This window comes from Pantherophis guttatus, chromosome 3, assembly GCF_059756535.1.
Source record: "Pantherophis guttatus breed Tessera chromosome 3, ASM5975653v1, whole genome shotgun sequence".
Taxonomy (NCBI): domain Eukaryota; kingdom Metazoa; phylum Chordata; class Lepidosauria; order Squamata; family Colubridae; genus Pantherophis; species Pantherophis guttatus.
The window spans coordinates 108434127-108452040 of NC_142065.1; the positions used below are offsets into that span (position 1 = coordinate 108434127).

The window sequence follows — 17914 nt, forward strand, 5'->3', positions numbered from 1 at the left end:
TGTTATGCAAAAGGTATCTCAGCACACAAAAGGAAAAAAGATGTGGGAAACATTTTGGAAAGATCTCTCCCTGGTTTTTTAGAAAGTAAAAGAAAAGGAGAGGAGAAATGCTTTCAGATGTAAGATGTTACTGTAAACTTACAATAAAGATGTTAAAACACATGGTTTATGCTTGTCTGGGCTATCTTAAAGGGCTGATAACCACTTTTACACATTCATCCATGTGGCAGTCATCTGTAATTCTAGGAAAAAGCATGTGGTCACCAAGGATTCATATCATAAAACTACCAAAGGGCTGAGAAAAACCACAGGAAAAATAAAACATGAAAGATATTGGAAGGAGTATTTCAACTGGAAAATAACTCTGTACTTTTCCAGAAAAAAAGCTTCTAATGATGACCTCCACATTCAGATAACCAACAAGGAGTATCTTATTTTCCAGTCAATCGCACACTATTTGATAACTGAACTGTTACTTTCAGTTGCTCTTTAACACACAATTGCCCTTCCTGCCAGTTCACTGAGGAGCAGTGATTTAAATGGGTTGTTTTATTAGATTTTAATCCCGTCTTTATTACTATCTAAAACTCAAGGCACCGAACATATATAATATTCTTTCCTCCTATTTTTCCCGTCAACAACCCTGTACTACCAGCTCAAGTCCTTAAAATTTTACCCTTTGCCTCACCATAAAGAAATTACTTTCAAATTTAGCACAAGTGCAGGAACAGCAGCCTTGAGCAATCTTAGGCCAGGCTTAGTCACATAAATTACTCATGTTCCCCAGAAGGAACAAATCTGAAAGGAGAGAAATGCCGGAAGAGGAAGGAAAGGTGAGAATAAAAAGAGTAATCGAGGCTTTTGGAGAATTAGGATTGGGAAAAATTAAGTTAGGAAACGACGCCGGAACCTTCAAGACGAAAAACCGGATGTTAAAAAAAAGGGATCTCCGATTCCTGCGGTCTTCTCTCTCCCCCCCCCGCCCCTCCAAATTTCCTTTTGTCCTGAGTTAGGAGTAAAATAGGCAGCTCAAGGCGTGGATCTTTCTCCAGCTCATCCCTTTAGACCCAAAGGCGCAAGGGAGAAAAGGCGCAGGAAAAGGACGATGTTCTCCCTGCGAGGGCGCCCGGCTCCCGTCGGAGCTCGCCGCGGGCCACCCGACTCCCTCCGGCGGGAGATTCCCCCCTACCCGGAGCCTTTTAACGATCGCGGGCACCGTATTTCCATCCCCCCACTCCTTCTCCCCCTCGCCCTCGGCTATTTGCCGGGTAACGCCGCCTCGAGATCCCACTTACCGAGGCCGAAGCGACCGCCTGAGCTGCTTTCACACAGAGCGGGCCAAAATGGCGGGCGAATAGCCAAACCGGCGGCGCCTAAGAGCGTCTGACTTCAGCACGCACGTAGCGCTTGCGACCCACGTGACTGAATTACTGTGCCGGTGGTGGCGCCAGTCTCTTCGGAGGGCGGGCGCTTGCGCCCCCTACAGGAACCGCGGAAAAGGTAACGTGCTTCTCATACCTGTTGCGCTTCCGAAGGTACGTCAATCTACACAGAGGGAGTAAATTTTTCTCCGCGCTAAATTGTACAGGCGTATCCAAGAGAAAACTCTGCAGCTTGTTTGTGATGATTATATAGCGATGTATCTCCTAAACGGGCTAACAATCCTGTTTATTTCCGATGCTTTTTATCACGATCCTCAACTAAATGTATTTACATCAACTTTCTCACAGTACTTTGCTCCATGCATCTCATAGTCGTCATAATCCACAAAATCAAAGTGAAGATAAATTTATTAAAACACTATCACAGAGCTCTGTGTTGTTTTGATATTTGTGTAATAGACTTACAGGACAGAGTTATCTGCAGGTTTTTGTCCTCGGGTCCTCCATCTGGCAGGCATAACCTTAAAAAAAAAATATTGTCTGGCATTTTTAGTCTCTTGCAGTTTGGCGAGGGAGGGGAGCTGTTTGCACAACTGGTCATTTAAACGTTTCTGTATTGTCAACGATCCAGCGACAGGCATTCTTTGTTTCCCAGAGGTCTTGGGGCTGAAACAATCTCAAACTTTAAATAGGCAAAAAGTCTGGCTTGCTAGCCTGGAGCTCAGTGTGGCATGCAAAATGCCTAGAGGGCCACTTTTGGTAAACAGAATTTGTAATGTGGGGTGAACCAAATGCGGAGTTAAGGGGGCTGGTGCTAATAATGCTCATGCCTGAAAACGGTGTGAGGCGTATGGTGGAGGACCAGGTCTGCCTGAATTGGGTTGCTTGGGAATGCAGCCCAAAGCGGGTGGTAAATTCTACCTAAGGCTAAAGACTGGCACATAATTAATTTCCTGATTGGCTGTAATCCAGTGCCTTCAAATCTATGGTCATATAGCCTATTGATTATGTGTCTCGTCATACATTTCTTTGATGAAATTGGAAAGTGCATCATTGTTAATTTTATATTATTACTAGCATGCGTTCTTGAAAATAAAGATTTGTAGGAAAAATATTGTAATGGGAAAACTAGTCTTTCTAATGCTGGAAAAAGTAATTTTACATACATGTGGTATTAAGTACCCTGTTTCCCCGAAAATAAGCCCTCCCCGAAAATATTTAAATGGAGAGCTGGAAATCAGGTAAGACGGCAAGAGAAGCCCCATCTTGCTCCACGCACGCCAAAATAATAAGACCTCCCCGAAAATAAGGCCAAGCGCTTATTTCGGGGTTCAAAAAAATATAAGACAGAGTCTTATTTTCGGGGAAACATGGTACATATTTTTTGCAGATGTTCTCAATTTATAAAACCAGTTGTTTTAAATGGTGAAAGAACTCATAATGAAATAAAATAAAACATAATGTGCACTTAAAACACTGGGATGGTGGTAGGTTCGATGGCTAATTCTAACAGCAAAATTCTGGCACCTGCCAGGGCTTAAGAGCACAATGCAGAAAGCACAAGGGAAAGAGCCTGAGTGGAACCCAACTTGCAAATTGCTGGAAATAAAACATGCAGCATCACAATAAGTTTAATTGCATAGTAAAGCTATTCTATTAATTCACAAACTTTATATTCTCAATCAATAGTATATCCAGAAGTGGAACATGCCATCAATATTCAGTAACCCAATATAAGCAAATACTATAAAAACAATTACAAAATATTTGTACACAAATACAGTATATATATATATATTTAATTTGATTTATATGCCAAAGCCTCCTCCCACTCTGGTTTTGTAATTTCCTCTTTTCCTGCAAATTATTCAGTTTGTAGGAAGGTCCCCCTCCCCAGAATAAAATAAAATAAGTACAGAAAAATTGCTGCAGGCTGTGAAAATAGAGAACATTATAAAAACAACAGAAACAAAGGCAGAATATAAGGAAAAACAGCTGGATGACAGATTAAATAGATGGAAAACCAAAGTTTTGCATGGACAGCACTTGAAAAACATTGATGAAAATGTGATGACAAGTTTACATGGGCATGGATAGGAACTACCAAGAAAGAAACGGAAGGTTTAATACTGGCTGCTCAAGAACAAGCACTAGAAACAAATGCCATGAAAGCGAAAATACAAAAATCCACTGACAATCCAAACTGCCAGCTTTGCAACGACAAAGTCGAAACTGTTTCACATTTAATATGTGAATGCAGCAAAATCACATAAACTGATTACAAAGCTAGACATGACCGAGTTTATAAATTAATCCACTGGTCATTATGTAAAAAATACGATTTACCTGTAACCAAAAAGTCATGGGAACATAAAGTGGAAAAAGTTATCAAAAATGAGAAGGTGAAGATCTTGTGAAACTTTCGAATACAGACAGATTGTCATTTGGAACACAACACACCAGATATCACAGTTGTCGAAAACCGAAATGTACAATTTATTGACATCGCGGTACCAGGAGATGCCAGAGTCAAAGAAAAACTGGAAAAAATCACAAAATATCACGACCTGGCAATCTAAACTACACGGCTATGGATGAAACATGTCACAGTGATACCCATTGTCATCAGGGCACTTGGTACCATGTCCAAGAATTTTATAAGATGCATCAACAAATTGCAATTTCCTGCAATAACACCAGCGGAACTGCAAAAAACTGTTCTACTTGGAACATCATACATCTTAAGAAGGTACTTGGTTGATATGTAGGATGCTGGCAGCAACCTGTATCAACAATTAGCCCCAGTCAATGGTATTTATGTGTTGCGATCATCCGGTGGGCTCCCCATGAGGGGTTCAGATTAGAGAAGACACAGGCCCAGGTGTTTCTCGGGATGAGAGAGCCTTGAGCTGACTCCAGACCTCTCTTTTATTAAACAAGGGTATAGGGCGTATCAGAAGACATGATTACAGCTATACATTCTCATATTACATTCGTGATTAAAAGGAAAGTATTTAGTTACTACATTTTTACCCCATATATGGGCATAAGTTTCATATCCTACAATCCCTACAGTAAATCATATGATTTCTAGGAAAGCAATACCTAAAGCAAAAACAAAACTTAAACAGTCTAATGGTTCATGATCTCCAAATTATTTCGGTGCCAGGCTCCACATATGTGTTCCAACCAACCAGTCTGATCCACACATACACCATGGCTACCTCATTCCCACATTTCCTCTGTTTTTGTTTTTTGCAACAGGGTTAAAGGGAATTTTTCAGTTTGGTCCCCATTACTCTCCGTTCCGGGGATATTGAGTAGAGATCGTCGTTCAAGGTTCAGCTGTGTTGTTGTTATGATGTTTTCTTTACTTTTGGCAAATATGTTTGTCATCATAGCAAATGAAGCAGGAATACATTGGATACTACAACATACAGAAATAAGCAAAGCAATGATTATGAGTACAGTAGACAATATGTTCTTCAGCCATCCAGTTTCTGCAAATGTTTTTAGCTCACCCATCCTTTTATTACGGCGAACAAAGTTAGCGGAAAAGTGGCCAGGAGATGTCAAGCGAGGTAGGTTATCAAGTTTCTGAGTTGTATTCCAGTTATACATTTCCACAAATCGCTCGCACAAATTGTATTCCCATGCCGGTAGAACGAATGTATTCTCAGGGCGGGTGCCAGGCAGTGGAAGAATTTTTGTGCAGGGTCTGTAATGTCCGAGAGCTTCTTTGCGGCAGAATTATTCCGTTTGATGCATAATTCCGCAGGAAATGGGATAGAAAGGGTCACTGAGTAAGTTTTGTTCATAGTGGGATAGTTTGTAAAGTCATTTATTATTTTTTCTTTATCTGTGACAACTGAGGGGTGACCGAGGAGCCTCTCTTCACCTCATCTACATCAAAGAAGGAATGTGCCCGCCTACGTGCTGAAGACTTTTACAAGCATAATTTCTTTGGCACAATATTATGAACAAAGAGGGAACAAAGAGGGCCCTTTAGTGATAGAAACTTTCACTACGTTCTTATAGGGGTGACTACTGAATAAACACGTTCCAATAAACAAATCTATAATATAAAAATCCTAACAAAATATAAGAAATAAAGGCACATAAAGAGTATATATGATTGTGTGTACTCTTTTGAGTCTCAGGAAGAGTCTCTCCATTATTCCCCTGGTCCCATTACCACATATGGATCTGACTCTGTATCTGTAAGTTCTTCCACAGGGTAGGGACCAAGTTGATTAAGAAAATGTTCTGTCAAAGCTAGTTCCTTCTCAATTTGAATCTCTTTTATAGCTCTGATTGATAATTGTCTAAGGATTGGTATCACACATGGGATGAATGCTAAGCCAGCTATTGCGCATATGAACAAAAATATCATTTGTTTAATCCATCCGGATCCAGGCACCCAAGAAAACCACATGTCAGAAGTTTGTAACCTCTGAGTTATTCTGGAAGCCCTATCCTGCAAGTCTCGAGCACCTTCTCTGACCACACCTGATTTGTTCATGTAGAAACAACAATCTTCACCTAAAAATATACATGTTCCTCCCTTTTCTGCTGTCAGGAGGTCTAAGGCACGTCGGTTTTGTAACACTACAGCAGCCAAGGAATCTATCTGATTTTGGACTTCAATTAAAGTGCCAGCAATTCGATTCAAACTTCCTTGCAGCTCCTCTGAGATTTGCTTAAATTGGATTACAGAGTGAGTTAGTCCTGCCACTCCTGTCCCTACAGCTGTACCCATCCCTATAAGCACTAATAGCGGGATGAGTATGGGGACCCTCTTCTGAACATGTCCCAGAAGGGGAACAGGGATAGAATGCTCTGTACTGACAACACCTACTTTAGGAAAAAGGTGGGCCAGTGTACACACACCTGTCCAGTTTGCTGGCAAACACAGATATGCATTTGTTCCACACAAAAAAAACACTCCTTTTTCTTCCACGCATATTCCGATGTTCATGGAGAAGGCATGGATTCTACGGTTGTTTTCATTAGTCCAGACTCCCAAAGTCCCTGCTACAAACATTGCCGCTAAAGGTTGTAATGGGACTTCTAGTGATGGGTCCTTCTGTTTATCTCTGAGAATTGGTCGGTAGGTAGTATTTCCCGGTGGAAAAAGAATACACAGATCTGCTTTGGACTTTAGATTGAACCAAATGGGAAATCCTGGAGGGTGAAATGGTCTTGGACAGCTTTCCAAGGACAGATTCCATCCACCCCACCTCTCCTTTCTAAAGTGTAGTTCTGGTGGAGCTGAGAAAGTAACCTTTTGTTGAAATTTGCGGTAAGCAGAGGGAAAAACTCCCTTTGTTAATTTTATGTCCACCAAATTTATTTTTGGGCCAAAATATATTGCTGACCGACATTGTTCGTCTGTCAGGGATCCTACAGGCCTACCAAATTTCTGATGTCTCTTTACACACAAAGAAGGTGTTCCTATGAGGTCTACACCTGTAGCAATTGGGCCTGTGATAGAAAGATGACTTTTTCCCAATCATTTGAATGCTTCATAAAAATCTCCTTGTATTGGTGAGACAGGTACTTTATCTCTACTATCCCTTTCAAGGAGAATTGTAGCCTTTGTTCTAACCCAGAGTTGTGATTTTACAGGGATAGCATGATAAGATGCAGGGTCAGCAGATAGGCATAACCAGCATTTCTGACCTAGGGTAGGGTTGTACTGATTAACAAGATCTTGACTTAATTCCAGAATCCGTGAGATATAATCTCCTCTATGCAATTGTTGCAGAGGCCCATTTTCCTTATCCACTCCCCCCTCAGCTGGGAATGTCAATATGGGAACCTTAGGTGGTGGAGTAGACTTAGGTAGAAAGTAAGGACCTTGTGCATAGACAATGCATTTGTGGCGGGAGCGTACTTGACTTAAAGTGTATGTATGTGGGGATTTGATGTTCCTTACATGGGCACTTGAGAGTCCCAAAGCTAACAATGTCCAAAGCCATAAACAAATCATAATCACTGTGGTGTGAAGCTCACTACGTCAGGGGGAGGGTCAGTGGTGGGTGTGGTTTGGGAAATAGGAGTAGTGGAGTTTGTCCGATTAGCAGCTATTTGAATGTCTTTTATTACTGTCCCATTATGATTGAACGTAGAGGCTGCTGACATGAAGGATCATGAGATGTAGGGGCAATAGATGCAAGATCGTGACTGGTTTCTCCTTCTTTTTGTTGTAAATGAAATGGTCTTACGTGTCTTCCGGGGATCCAAATGGTGCGATCGTTGTACTGGACAGCAGCATATCCACGGCCCCAGGCGGGCCCTTTCCATGTAGGATCGGGTGGTTGGCGGAAATAGACCTTCGGTTTTGGGGTAGCTGATGGGGAAGCAGAAAAATGACGGGTTGCAGCCGATGTGGGAGGCTGTCCAGTCAGGTTAAGAAAGTTCAAAGTATATAAGCAAAGATTGAGTTTATTTTGCATGGCTGGGAGGCCAAGGCATTTTTCCTCTTTCAATTTATCCAGGGCGTTTTTGAGGGTCTGATTAGCCCGTTCTGCAATTGCCTGGCCTTGAGAATTGTAGGGTAAGCCAAATTTGTGTGTGATGGACCACTTGTTACAAAAGTCTGCAAAGGCAGTACTGGTGTACGCAGGTCCATTGTCAGTTTTAAGTTCAATTGGGCGTCCCATCGATGCAAAAGTCCGAATACAATGATTTATTATATGTTTGGCTGCTTCTCCCCTTTGTGGGGATGCCATGATGAATCCTGAATAACTATCCACGGAAACGTGCAAATATTTCCATGGGGCAAAGGAAAGGTATTGAGTCACATCCATTTGCCAGATTTCACAAGCTTTGAGACCTCTAGGGTTTACACCCATAGGGATAGAATGAGCTTGTTGACTACAGGTAGGACATTGTTGTATGATGGCAGTCGCTTCGGCTGCTGTGAAACCAAATTGTTTTGCCAACGCTTTTTTATTTTGATGAAAATAAGCATGACTGTCCCATGGTGTGATGGGAGACATAACCATGAGTGCAGTTGCAGCAGCATCGGCTTTGTCATTTCCCTCCTGGAGGGGCCCCGGGAAGGGCTGATGACTTCTTATATGGGTCACAAAGAATGGCTGAGTTCTGTCAGAAATAAGTTTCTGTAAAGTGAGCATTAAGGTTAACAGATCAGAATCTAACGCAGGAGACAAATAGGAATAATAAATTTGTTTTATAATTTGAGTAACGTACAGACTTTCCAGGATTAAATTGAGAAGCGTATGAGCAAAGTGTTGAAAGGCCAATATAGCAGCGGCAAGCTCAGCCCGCTGCGCAGATGTTTGGGGTGAAGTAATTTTGGTGTGCCATTGCCCATCAAAGTTCTAGGCACAAGCACCATATGTTTTGCTACCATCTGCAAATACCATAAATGTATCCGGAATCAGCTGGGTTGCCATGGGAGATTGCCACACAAACGGGACTGCTTTTAGAAGAGCCAGCCGTGGATCAGAAGGAGGATGACATGAAATTTCCCCCGGCCATTGTGCCAAAGAATTTTGTAAAGGATCCGAATTAATGTACATGACTTCCCAATCCGCCAATGAACAGGGAAGATACAGGGTGCTGGGTTCAATTGCCATAAGGGCTTTAGAGCGAAGGCATCCTTTTTGGATCAGCTGAGCAAATTGAGATGATTTTGGAGTAATTGTTTTACGAGGTGTGTGCGGTAAATGGAGCCATTCAATAATTAGGAGCTTGTCAGTTTTTTGGGCGAGTACCACAGTGGGTAAATTTAGAGTGTTAATAATTATTAAAGTAATAGGCGTGTCCATCTCACAACGATCGCTGTTCCATGGTTTTTTGTATTAACTCTACCACATTCAATTGTTCTTGGCCCAATTCAATCTTGTCTCCCGGTTGTTTTCCTTTTTTCAGGGCATCAAAAAGAGGCGAGACTGCGGAAGTAGAGATGCCAAAGAATGGACGAGTCCAATTAATGGCACCTAAATATTGTTGTAATTGCACAAGAGTAGTCTCAGAGGGAAGCTTTAGCACAGGAGTAAAGGGAGCAGCATGAGAAGAGAGCAATTTATGACCTAAATATTTAAAGGGTGAATGAGTTTGGATTTTTTCCAGAGTCACATGCAAACCATACACCTTTAAATGGTTCATAATTGTTGGTAATTTTTGCGCCACCGTGCCCATAGGGCCCGGGGCTGCAATCAAAATGTCATCCATATAATGGTAGACAAGAAAGTGTTTGTAAAGCTGTCGAATTGGAGCTAGAACCTTGTCCACATAGTACTGGCACATGGTAGGACTATTTAGCATTCCCTGTGGCAGTACCTTCCACTGACACCGTTTGGTGGGCTTGATGTTGTTAGGTTCCGGAATAGTGAATGCAAATAATTGTCTGTCCTCCTGATGGAGTGGAATAGAGAAAAAACAATCCGCCAAATCTATGACAACCAGGTCGAAATCTCGAGGGATTAAATTTGGATTAGGCATCCCACATTGAAGGGGCCCCATAGGTCGAATTACAGCATTCACGGAGCGAAGATCATGAAGGAATCTCCATTTTCCTGATTTCTTTTTTATAACAAATACAGGGGTGTTGTAAGGACTTAAGGAAGGTTCTATATGCTCCAGGGAGAGCTGCTCCTGTACTAAAGAATGTAGCGCGAGGAGTTTTTCAGAAGTTAGTGGCCACTGGTCCACCCACACCGGGGCGTCAGTGGACAAGGAAAGTTTAAGCGGAGGGATCGTAGTCATTCTAAAAGCAACTTTGCATTAAATTGAGAGAGAAGGTCCCTGCCCCACAAATTTGTATGTAGTGGTAAGATCAAAGGTTTGATGTTAGCTGTGCCTGCAACATTTGCCGCAGACGCTCGAAGCCAATTTTTACTTATGCGAGCCGGTTGGATTCCGCCCACTCCTCTTACAGATGGAGAATTTTCAGTTGGCCAAGAGGAGGGCCATTCTTCCGCTCTGATCACCGAAACATCAGCGCCGGAATCTAGAAGGCCAGAAAAGGTTTTACCATTAATGACTATCTTTAATGTAGGCTTAGTTTCGGTTATAGAGGTGGTAACAGCTAAAATTTCTGTGTTATCTGAATCTTTTGACACAAGTATCATTTTGGCGACTACATCCCCAGCGGACAGATTTTGAGGCAAGGTGGAAGATGGGTGAAGTTGGAATTGCAAGGGAAATGGCGATGAGAAAATAGTAGGAAAAACCGAAATGCCTTTTAGTTGGGCATTCGGGTGAGACTCAATCAGGACAGAGACACTATCATCAAGATGCAAAGAAGGTATAACAGAAACAGTACACAAAGCATACGGTAAGTCAAAGGAAATTGGATATTGAATTGTCAATGGTGCAGAGGTTGGTTGATCCTGCGCAACCTTTGGGACGGGGCTAGTTGCTGGCCCCAAATCTAGTTTCCCTGGTCAGAGGGTTTTGATCGACATTGGTTTGCCCAATGGAAACCCTTTCTGCATTTTGGGCAGACTGTTTTTGGCCTGACGTCACGATTTGAATTTGAGTTTCGTGCCGCTCCACCACCAGGTGCTCGGCATTGAGATTTGAAATGACCAGGTTTTCCACAGTTAAAGCAATTACCAGATGGTTTTTTCTCACTCCCCTTTTGGATTGCTGAAGCAAGAAGTTCAGCATGATAGGCGTGCGTGCCAACGGCACGACAGGCGGTCAGATATTGAGCCAGTGAGACGCCTGGTGTATTGACCAATGGGGAGAGCAGGGCATGACAATCATTGTTTGCGTTTTCATAGGCCAATTTCATCGTAATTTCATGTCGTGCGTCCACGTTGGTGATTTGACGCGAGAGAGCAACTTGCAGTCTCTCAACAAAATCTGAATAGGGTTCATTTTGATCCTGAACAATTTTTGCAAAAGATTGTTTGGATGTACCAAGGTCGTCCACTCGAATAAGAGCCTCGAGAGCAGCTTGAGAAGTTAAGGTAAGAATAGGAATTGGTAAAGCGTATTGAGCAGTAGGAGGCAGAAACCGTCCCTCTCCACAGATCTCATTAACTGTGACGGGGGGGTTCCTAGCCGCTAAGAGGGCTGCATGGCGCTGGTATTCTGAATGCCAAACAACATACTGAGTCCCTGTAAGGATCATGCTAAACAAGTTCTTCCAATCAGCCGGAATCAGGAGGTGGGCATTTGCCATGGTTCTCAACAAGCCTTGGGTATAAGGTGTTTGGATACCATACATCATACAGGATTGTTTGATGTCCCTTATCAATTTAATAGGGAGCGGTTCCCATTGCGGAACTTGCGCTCCTCCCTGGTTTACAAATACTAAAGGAAAAGCTGAAATCATTTCATCACCTTCTAATTCTCCCTCTCTATAGGCTCTCATCATAGCGGATTGTACAGCGCCTACAGCAGAGGGGGAAGATGCGGAAGCAGAGAGTTCAGAGGTAGACAAAGGAAACGTCTCAGGGGAGGGGGAAGCGGGAGCTGTAGGAGGAATGGGAGGCTTGGATTGAAAGGGGTTGGGTTTAGTGGAAGAGCCGTCATATGGCGGCGGCGGTTCGGGAGACTTATCAGTGTCCTGAAAACTTTTCTCATGCATCATTAAACACTCTATGACCAATCTCCAGAACGCAAGAACTTTTCCAGGGGCTCGGGGAGATTCGTGGAGCCAGGTTCCCATCTGTTTACACGTTTTCACTTTTAAAGAGCCCTTTTCCGGATAAACAGGATAATGTTGCCAAAAGTATTTTAGAAGGTAAATCAAATTCTTTTTTGATATCACGGGCAGGACTTTCCCATTATTTTTTAAAATAGTAATATTGGTCTTGGATATCTCGCCAAGCTCTTGTAGGTGCGCTGCCTGCTGCTTGGAAAGATCTCCTCCCATATTCACGAGAGATTATCGTCATGTTTCAGGCGAAATCGGGGTGCACAGACTCTTCCAGGCGATGAGAACGGGAGTTCCAAGAGACGTATAGCCGCGAGGGTTATCACGTCGGGGTCACCAGTTGTTGCGATCATCCGGTGGGCTCCCCATGAGGGGTTCAGATTAGAGAAGACACAGGCACAGGTGTTTCTCGGGATGAGAGAGCCTCAAGCTGACTCCAGACCTCTCTTTTATTAAACAAGGGTATAGGGCGTATCAGAAGACATGATTACAGCTATACATTCTCATATTACATTCATGATTAAAAGGAAAGTATTTAGTTACTACATTTTTACCCCATATATGGGCATAAGTTTCATATCCTACAATCCCTACAGTAAATCATATGATTTCTAGGAAAGTAATACCTAAAGCAAAAACAAAACTTAAACAGTCTAATGGTTCATGATCTCCAAATTATTTCGGTGCCAGGCTCCGCATATGTGTTCCAATCAACCAGTCTGATCCACACATACACCATGGCCACCTCATTCCCACATTTATGATGCATTTTTGAATGTTCAGTTGACTGAGTTTCATGTTTAATGAATAAAGTAAATAATAATAATAATAATAATAATAATAATAATAATAATAATAATAATAATAAATAATGTCAGAGTTTGTTGCAGCACACACAAGCAGACTATTAAGCAGGATTCAAAACGTCTTTATATACATAACAACACATAAGGCATACAATACCCTTGTAGGTTTTTCCACGTTGTAGAAAAGAGAAATAGCAAGTACAAACACGGCACAAAATGGAGGTGGCAAAAATGGAGGAGGAGGAAGCTAGTGACCTCAAGCTTATATACAGAACAGTTAAGCCATACCCAGGCTCCAAACTGTCTCTTATGGTCCCATACAACAAATTCTATGTTTCAGTTACCAAACAGTCCTCATTGGCTGACCTGTTGCTATGCCCTATTCCAGTTCATGAATATACTCTGACAATAATAATAATGATGATGGTTGGAAGAAAGAAGTATGATCCAGATTTGTCATTCAATGACAAATGATCCCAGAAACAAATTTACAGATAAAAATCCCATTAAAAATGAAAAGTTGTATAAATCCATAGATCAGAGATCCTAGAGGGTTTTTTTTTACTTATAAGTAAAGCAACAGTGTAAGTAAAAAAATTAAAATACAAGTTTTCGCCAAAGCCAATTGTTACCCAGAGTCTTACAAAAAACTAGAGTTTGTATTATGCCTTTCCTCTTCCTATGTGCTTTCTTGGAATGTGGGTATTTGTATGAATTCTCTGTGAGAGGACCCATTCTGGGCATCTGTACGGAGAATGTGCATGAACTATGCTTCCTAAAATAGCTTCCTAAAATAGGATTTTTCAAATGGTGGTTGTGAATCCCTGTGCAATAAATATATTTGTAAATATTTTAGGGGGAGAAAAGTAGTAGTATTCCCAGTTTTTCTTTAAAAAAAAAATAAATCAGATTTGTTCAGACAAAGCAGGAGCCCTCAATAGAGTTGCCAAGTGTCCACTATTTGAGCGGACAGTCCACTTTTTTCACATTATGTTCACTATTTTTTTTCACAAAATAGTGGACATTTTTTTTATTCAAAAGCTTTATGATGAAATGGTACGTAATCTAAAGATGTAGAGTCTAAGAGAATAAGGATAGGAGAATCGCATTTTGTCTTTTTTTTCATAAGTTAGAATGAGACAAAGATCGAATATCCATTGAACTCGATTCTCCGAAAAAATTAATGATGAGATTAAAATAAAAATATATTATAAAATTATGTACAGTTCACATTTTTAAAATGTATTGTAGCTTGTATCGACTGACCTAAAATGGCGTCGAGTGATGAGAGTGACAGCGGCGAGATTTCAAATTCTTTAAAATGAAAGAGAGGAGTGTGCAAATACACCAAAGACTGGGAAGCTACTTTTGCATGGATTACCAACAATGAAACCGACAGAACAAATACGACGGCCTACTGTAAATTGTGTCAGAAACCGTTCACAATTGAATATAATGGTATAAAAGCTGTCACACAGCATGCAAGCACAAAAAATCATTTAGATAAGGAGAAAATAGCTTCCAGCAACAAGCGAATCAATTAGTTTTTCATTGTTAAAGACTCCTCTTTCAGTGAGAAAGTGACTGTAGCTGAAATGGCTGAAACTTACCATGGGATCAAATACCATATTTCTTTCCTGGCTCAAGAATGCGGTATTAAGTTAATGAAGCAAATTTTTGATGACTCAGAAATTGTAAAAAAAAGATGTCTTGTGGAAGAACCAAATCATCAGCTATTGTCAATGAGGTTTTGTATCCTTTTTCTATTGAGTTGGTTCTCAATGATCTTAAAACTGGAATTCCATTTTCTCTCTCCACTGATGCATCAAACAAGGGAAATCGCAAAATGTATCCCGTTGTTGTACAATATTTTACTTGTGAAGAAGGACTGTGTGTGAAAATTTTAGACTTTTATGAGGATTCTTTTGAAGATTCTACATCAATAAAAAATCAGCTGTGTCGAGTTCTTAGTGATAACGAATTGGAAATAAATAATGTTTCAGTTTACTCAGCAGATAATGCATCAGTCAATTTACCAAAAATTATTGCTGGAAAATGACAATATTGTAGCTGCTCATTGCAATAATCACATTTTACACAACAGCGCAAAAAATGCATTAAAGCAGTTATCTTTTGATATCGAAAATGTAGTGCTGAAGGTTTTTGCCGAATTTTCGAATTCTGCGAAGAAACGAGAAGAGTTGAAATGATTTTTTGAGTTTTGCGAGTCAGAATTCCATGAAGTTTTGCGCCATGTTCCAACACGTTGGTTAAGTTTGTTTAAAGCAGTCGAAAGACTTCTTTTAAACTGGATACCTCTAAAATCGTATTTTATTTCTCTTGGATCTGATGAGTGCCATAAGGTTATCTGGAACCTTATTTCGGATCAGGAAAATGAACTCGCAAAGGACGATGAACCAACAATTTCAGAATTGTATTTATATTTCACGCACTTCTTCATGTCAATAATGCAAGACACCTTACTGAAGCTGGAAAGCAAGAAAATTCTTGCATGTGATCTTCACATTATCATGTGTAAGCTGTGTGATTCTTTGCAAAAAAAATACGATGAGCAGTTTTTTGTAATGAAAGTTTTATTTGCCTTACGTAAAAAACATTTGCCTGAGAATGCCGTGCAAAAGTTCAAGAAAGAAGCCATCAACGTGTATCAAAGAGCCATTGCGTACCTAGAAAAGTGGTATAATTTCACTGATTCAGTATATGAGACGCTAAATTGTTTCAATCAAATTGATCGCAATAATCCTCCAACTTTAGGAAAAATGACGAACATCTGGTTATTATCACCATGGAGAGAAGAACTTCCACCCAACACTCTCTTCGATGAAATTTCTGCCTTAGAAGAAGTTTATGTTCATCTGCAGGGCGATTCATCCCTTGATAAGTGGACGTACTTTTTCAAGAAAGAGCCAGCTCCGAGTTTACTGAAACTGTTCCAGTATTGTGCATCAATTCCAGTATCAAATGCAAACGTTGAACGAATTTTCAGCGTCATGAGAAATTTGTGGACTGACAAACATAACCGACTGCTTGTACCATCAGTTCAAAGTGAACTTTGTATATTTTTTAATATTTCTCAATGTTGTACTGAAATTAAAGAATTATTCCTTAAACACAAAGAATTGATCAAAGCTGCGCAGTCAAATAAAAAATACACACAACAGCAAAGTAAAATGTAATTTAATATTTTACATATTATTATATTTGATGTTTTGAATTTTAAGTGAAGTTTTGAAGTGATTATTTTAATACGTGTTAAAATGTTTGTAAGAAAATATATAATTTAATTGTAATTTTTTTTATTTTTTTACTACTTAAACCCCTCCTCCCCCGCTTGTCCGCTATTTTTTGGAAGCAGACCTGGCAACCCTAGCCCTCAAAATATTCTTTGCTTTGTTTTGCTCCTGAGTTGACTTGTACAGTAGGCAACTGATGAACTACAAGGTTTGCAATACCCTGGTGATTTATAGAATAAAATTTAAATATTAAAATAAGCTCAGACTTAAGACCAGTAAAATCATTAGTTTACTCAGGATGTGGGGAATATTTGACCACTTCATTCTTAATTTTAGGAAATTGTGGTACTGCCAATTTTGAGAAACTTTTCCCTAAGATGTTCCTTCCATCTAATCCTGATGCCTCTATTCAATGTTTCCCCTGTGCTTATAGCAGGAAGGATTTTTGTTTCTGTGTTATATAAAAAAACAACATATTATACAATTTTTTAATCAAATCATAGCTATACATATGAAATAGAATAATTGTTCTAAATAAGAGAAGGTGGATGGTTAAGTATTATCTTTGTTTATTAAAACTATACTATTATAGTTTGGAAAAAATAAAGGACAAATGTGAAAAAGGGACAGATCTGAAAGATTCATAGCATAAAATATATAGTTGCTTATAACTTTCCTTTACAAAGGAAAATTCAAGAGCAAAAGCAAGAAAAACTTCACAAAATGCCTATAGCGCTTTCCCAAAACATCTTAACTCAAATAGTATATGTACATTTATTTTAAAATGACTATTCCATTTCCATATTTGTAGGGTACTTGATTCTCTCTGAGCTTGGTTGCTTTCTTGCAGATGTTTCATCATCCAACTAGGTAACATTATCAGTACTAGAGAGAGTGGAGCTTGCTCTCTATTTATATACAACTGGCTTGCCCTGTTAGTATTAGTGGGAATATTCTTGATAGTTCCTTGATTAGGCTGTGGCTTACTTGTTTTAATAGTTTATCTGATTTGGAAGTTCTCTGATTGGGCTATTATTTACTGCTTAATTGTTGCTTTGATACTAATCCTAGTGTTAATCTCTGATTATCTGGGTGTTTATTGCTGGGGAGGAGATGTTTTTGTCTTTTTGTTTCCTTGTTGATTGTCTCTTTTGTAGATGTATATCTATGTATCTATTGATGGCTGATTTGTGCCAAGCTTTCAGGAATTCTCTAGTTTCTCTAGATTTGGTTTGGTCCAGGATTCTCAATTGAAACTATGGTTAAACTTGTCCATGTGTTGTGCAATTAATTAGTTTTCATCATGTGTTCTGACTGCCAGTTGGTGTTCAGGAATGTGCTCTGTTAGTCTTTGCCTGTTTATCCTACATAGTGGCTGTTACAGTCCTTACAATATATATGTGTTGTAGATTATTCCTGTTTTTCTTTTTTGGTTGCTGGGTCTTTTGATTTACTTAATATGTTTTGGAGGACTTTAGTTGGTTTGCATACTACAGTGATGCTATGTGGTTGTAGTAGTCTGTTGGTTATTTCTGAAATATTTTTAATGTATGGCAGTGTTATCCTTTTCCTAACTTATGTTGGTTGTGCAGTAGTGAGCTGAGTGATCAGGTACATTTGATAAAGTTGCGTAGGTATCTATTTTATTGGAAGTTATATAGATGATTTGTTTTCATTTTCCTGATGTTCAGGGTTGCAGTGTGTTTGTGTTTGTCTTACATAGTTTCTCTTGTGGAAGATTGGCTTGTGACTTTGGTAGTGGAACACTTGGTTAGTGTGGGTAGTTTTACAATAGATTTGTTTTTTTTAATTTGCCACCATTACCTCTGC

The 17914-nt window shown here is 40.0% G+C and overlaps 2 protein-coding genes across 24 annotated transcripts in view; both read right to left on the bottom strand.

Annotated features, from left to right (window-relative positions):
- PRRC2C (proline rich coiled-coil 2C) overlaps nucleotides 1-1369 on the bottom strand; it is a 105704-nt gene extending 104335 nt beyond the window's left edge. For all 23 annotated transcript variants that reach the window (XM_087890175.1, XM_087890173.1, XM_034409832.2 and 20 more), the window contains exon 1: nucleotides 1296-1369. The gene's annotated coding sequence lies outside the window, so the exon portion shown is untranslated. The remainder of the gene's footprint in view (nucleotides 1-1295) is intronic.
- A 9419-nt stretch (nucleotides 1370-10788) lies between these two features.
- Nucleotides 10789-12243, bottom strand: LOC148114746 (endogenous retrovirus group K member 5 Gag polyprotein-like). The gene has a single exon (XM_087890709.1). The coding sequence runs from the start codon at nucleotides 12241-12243 to the stop codon at nucleotides 10789-10791; it is 1455 nt and encodes a 484-aa protein (XP_087746835.1).
- Nucleotides 12244-17914: the final 5671 nt, after the last annotated feature.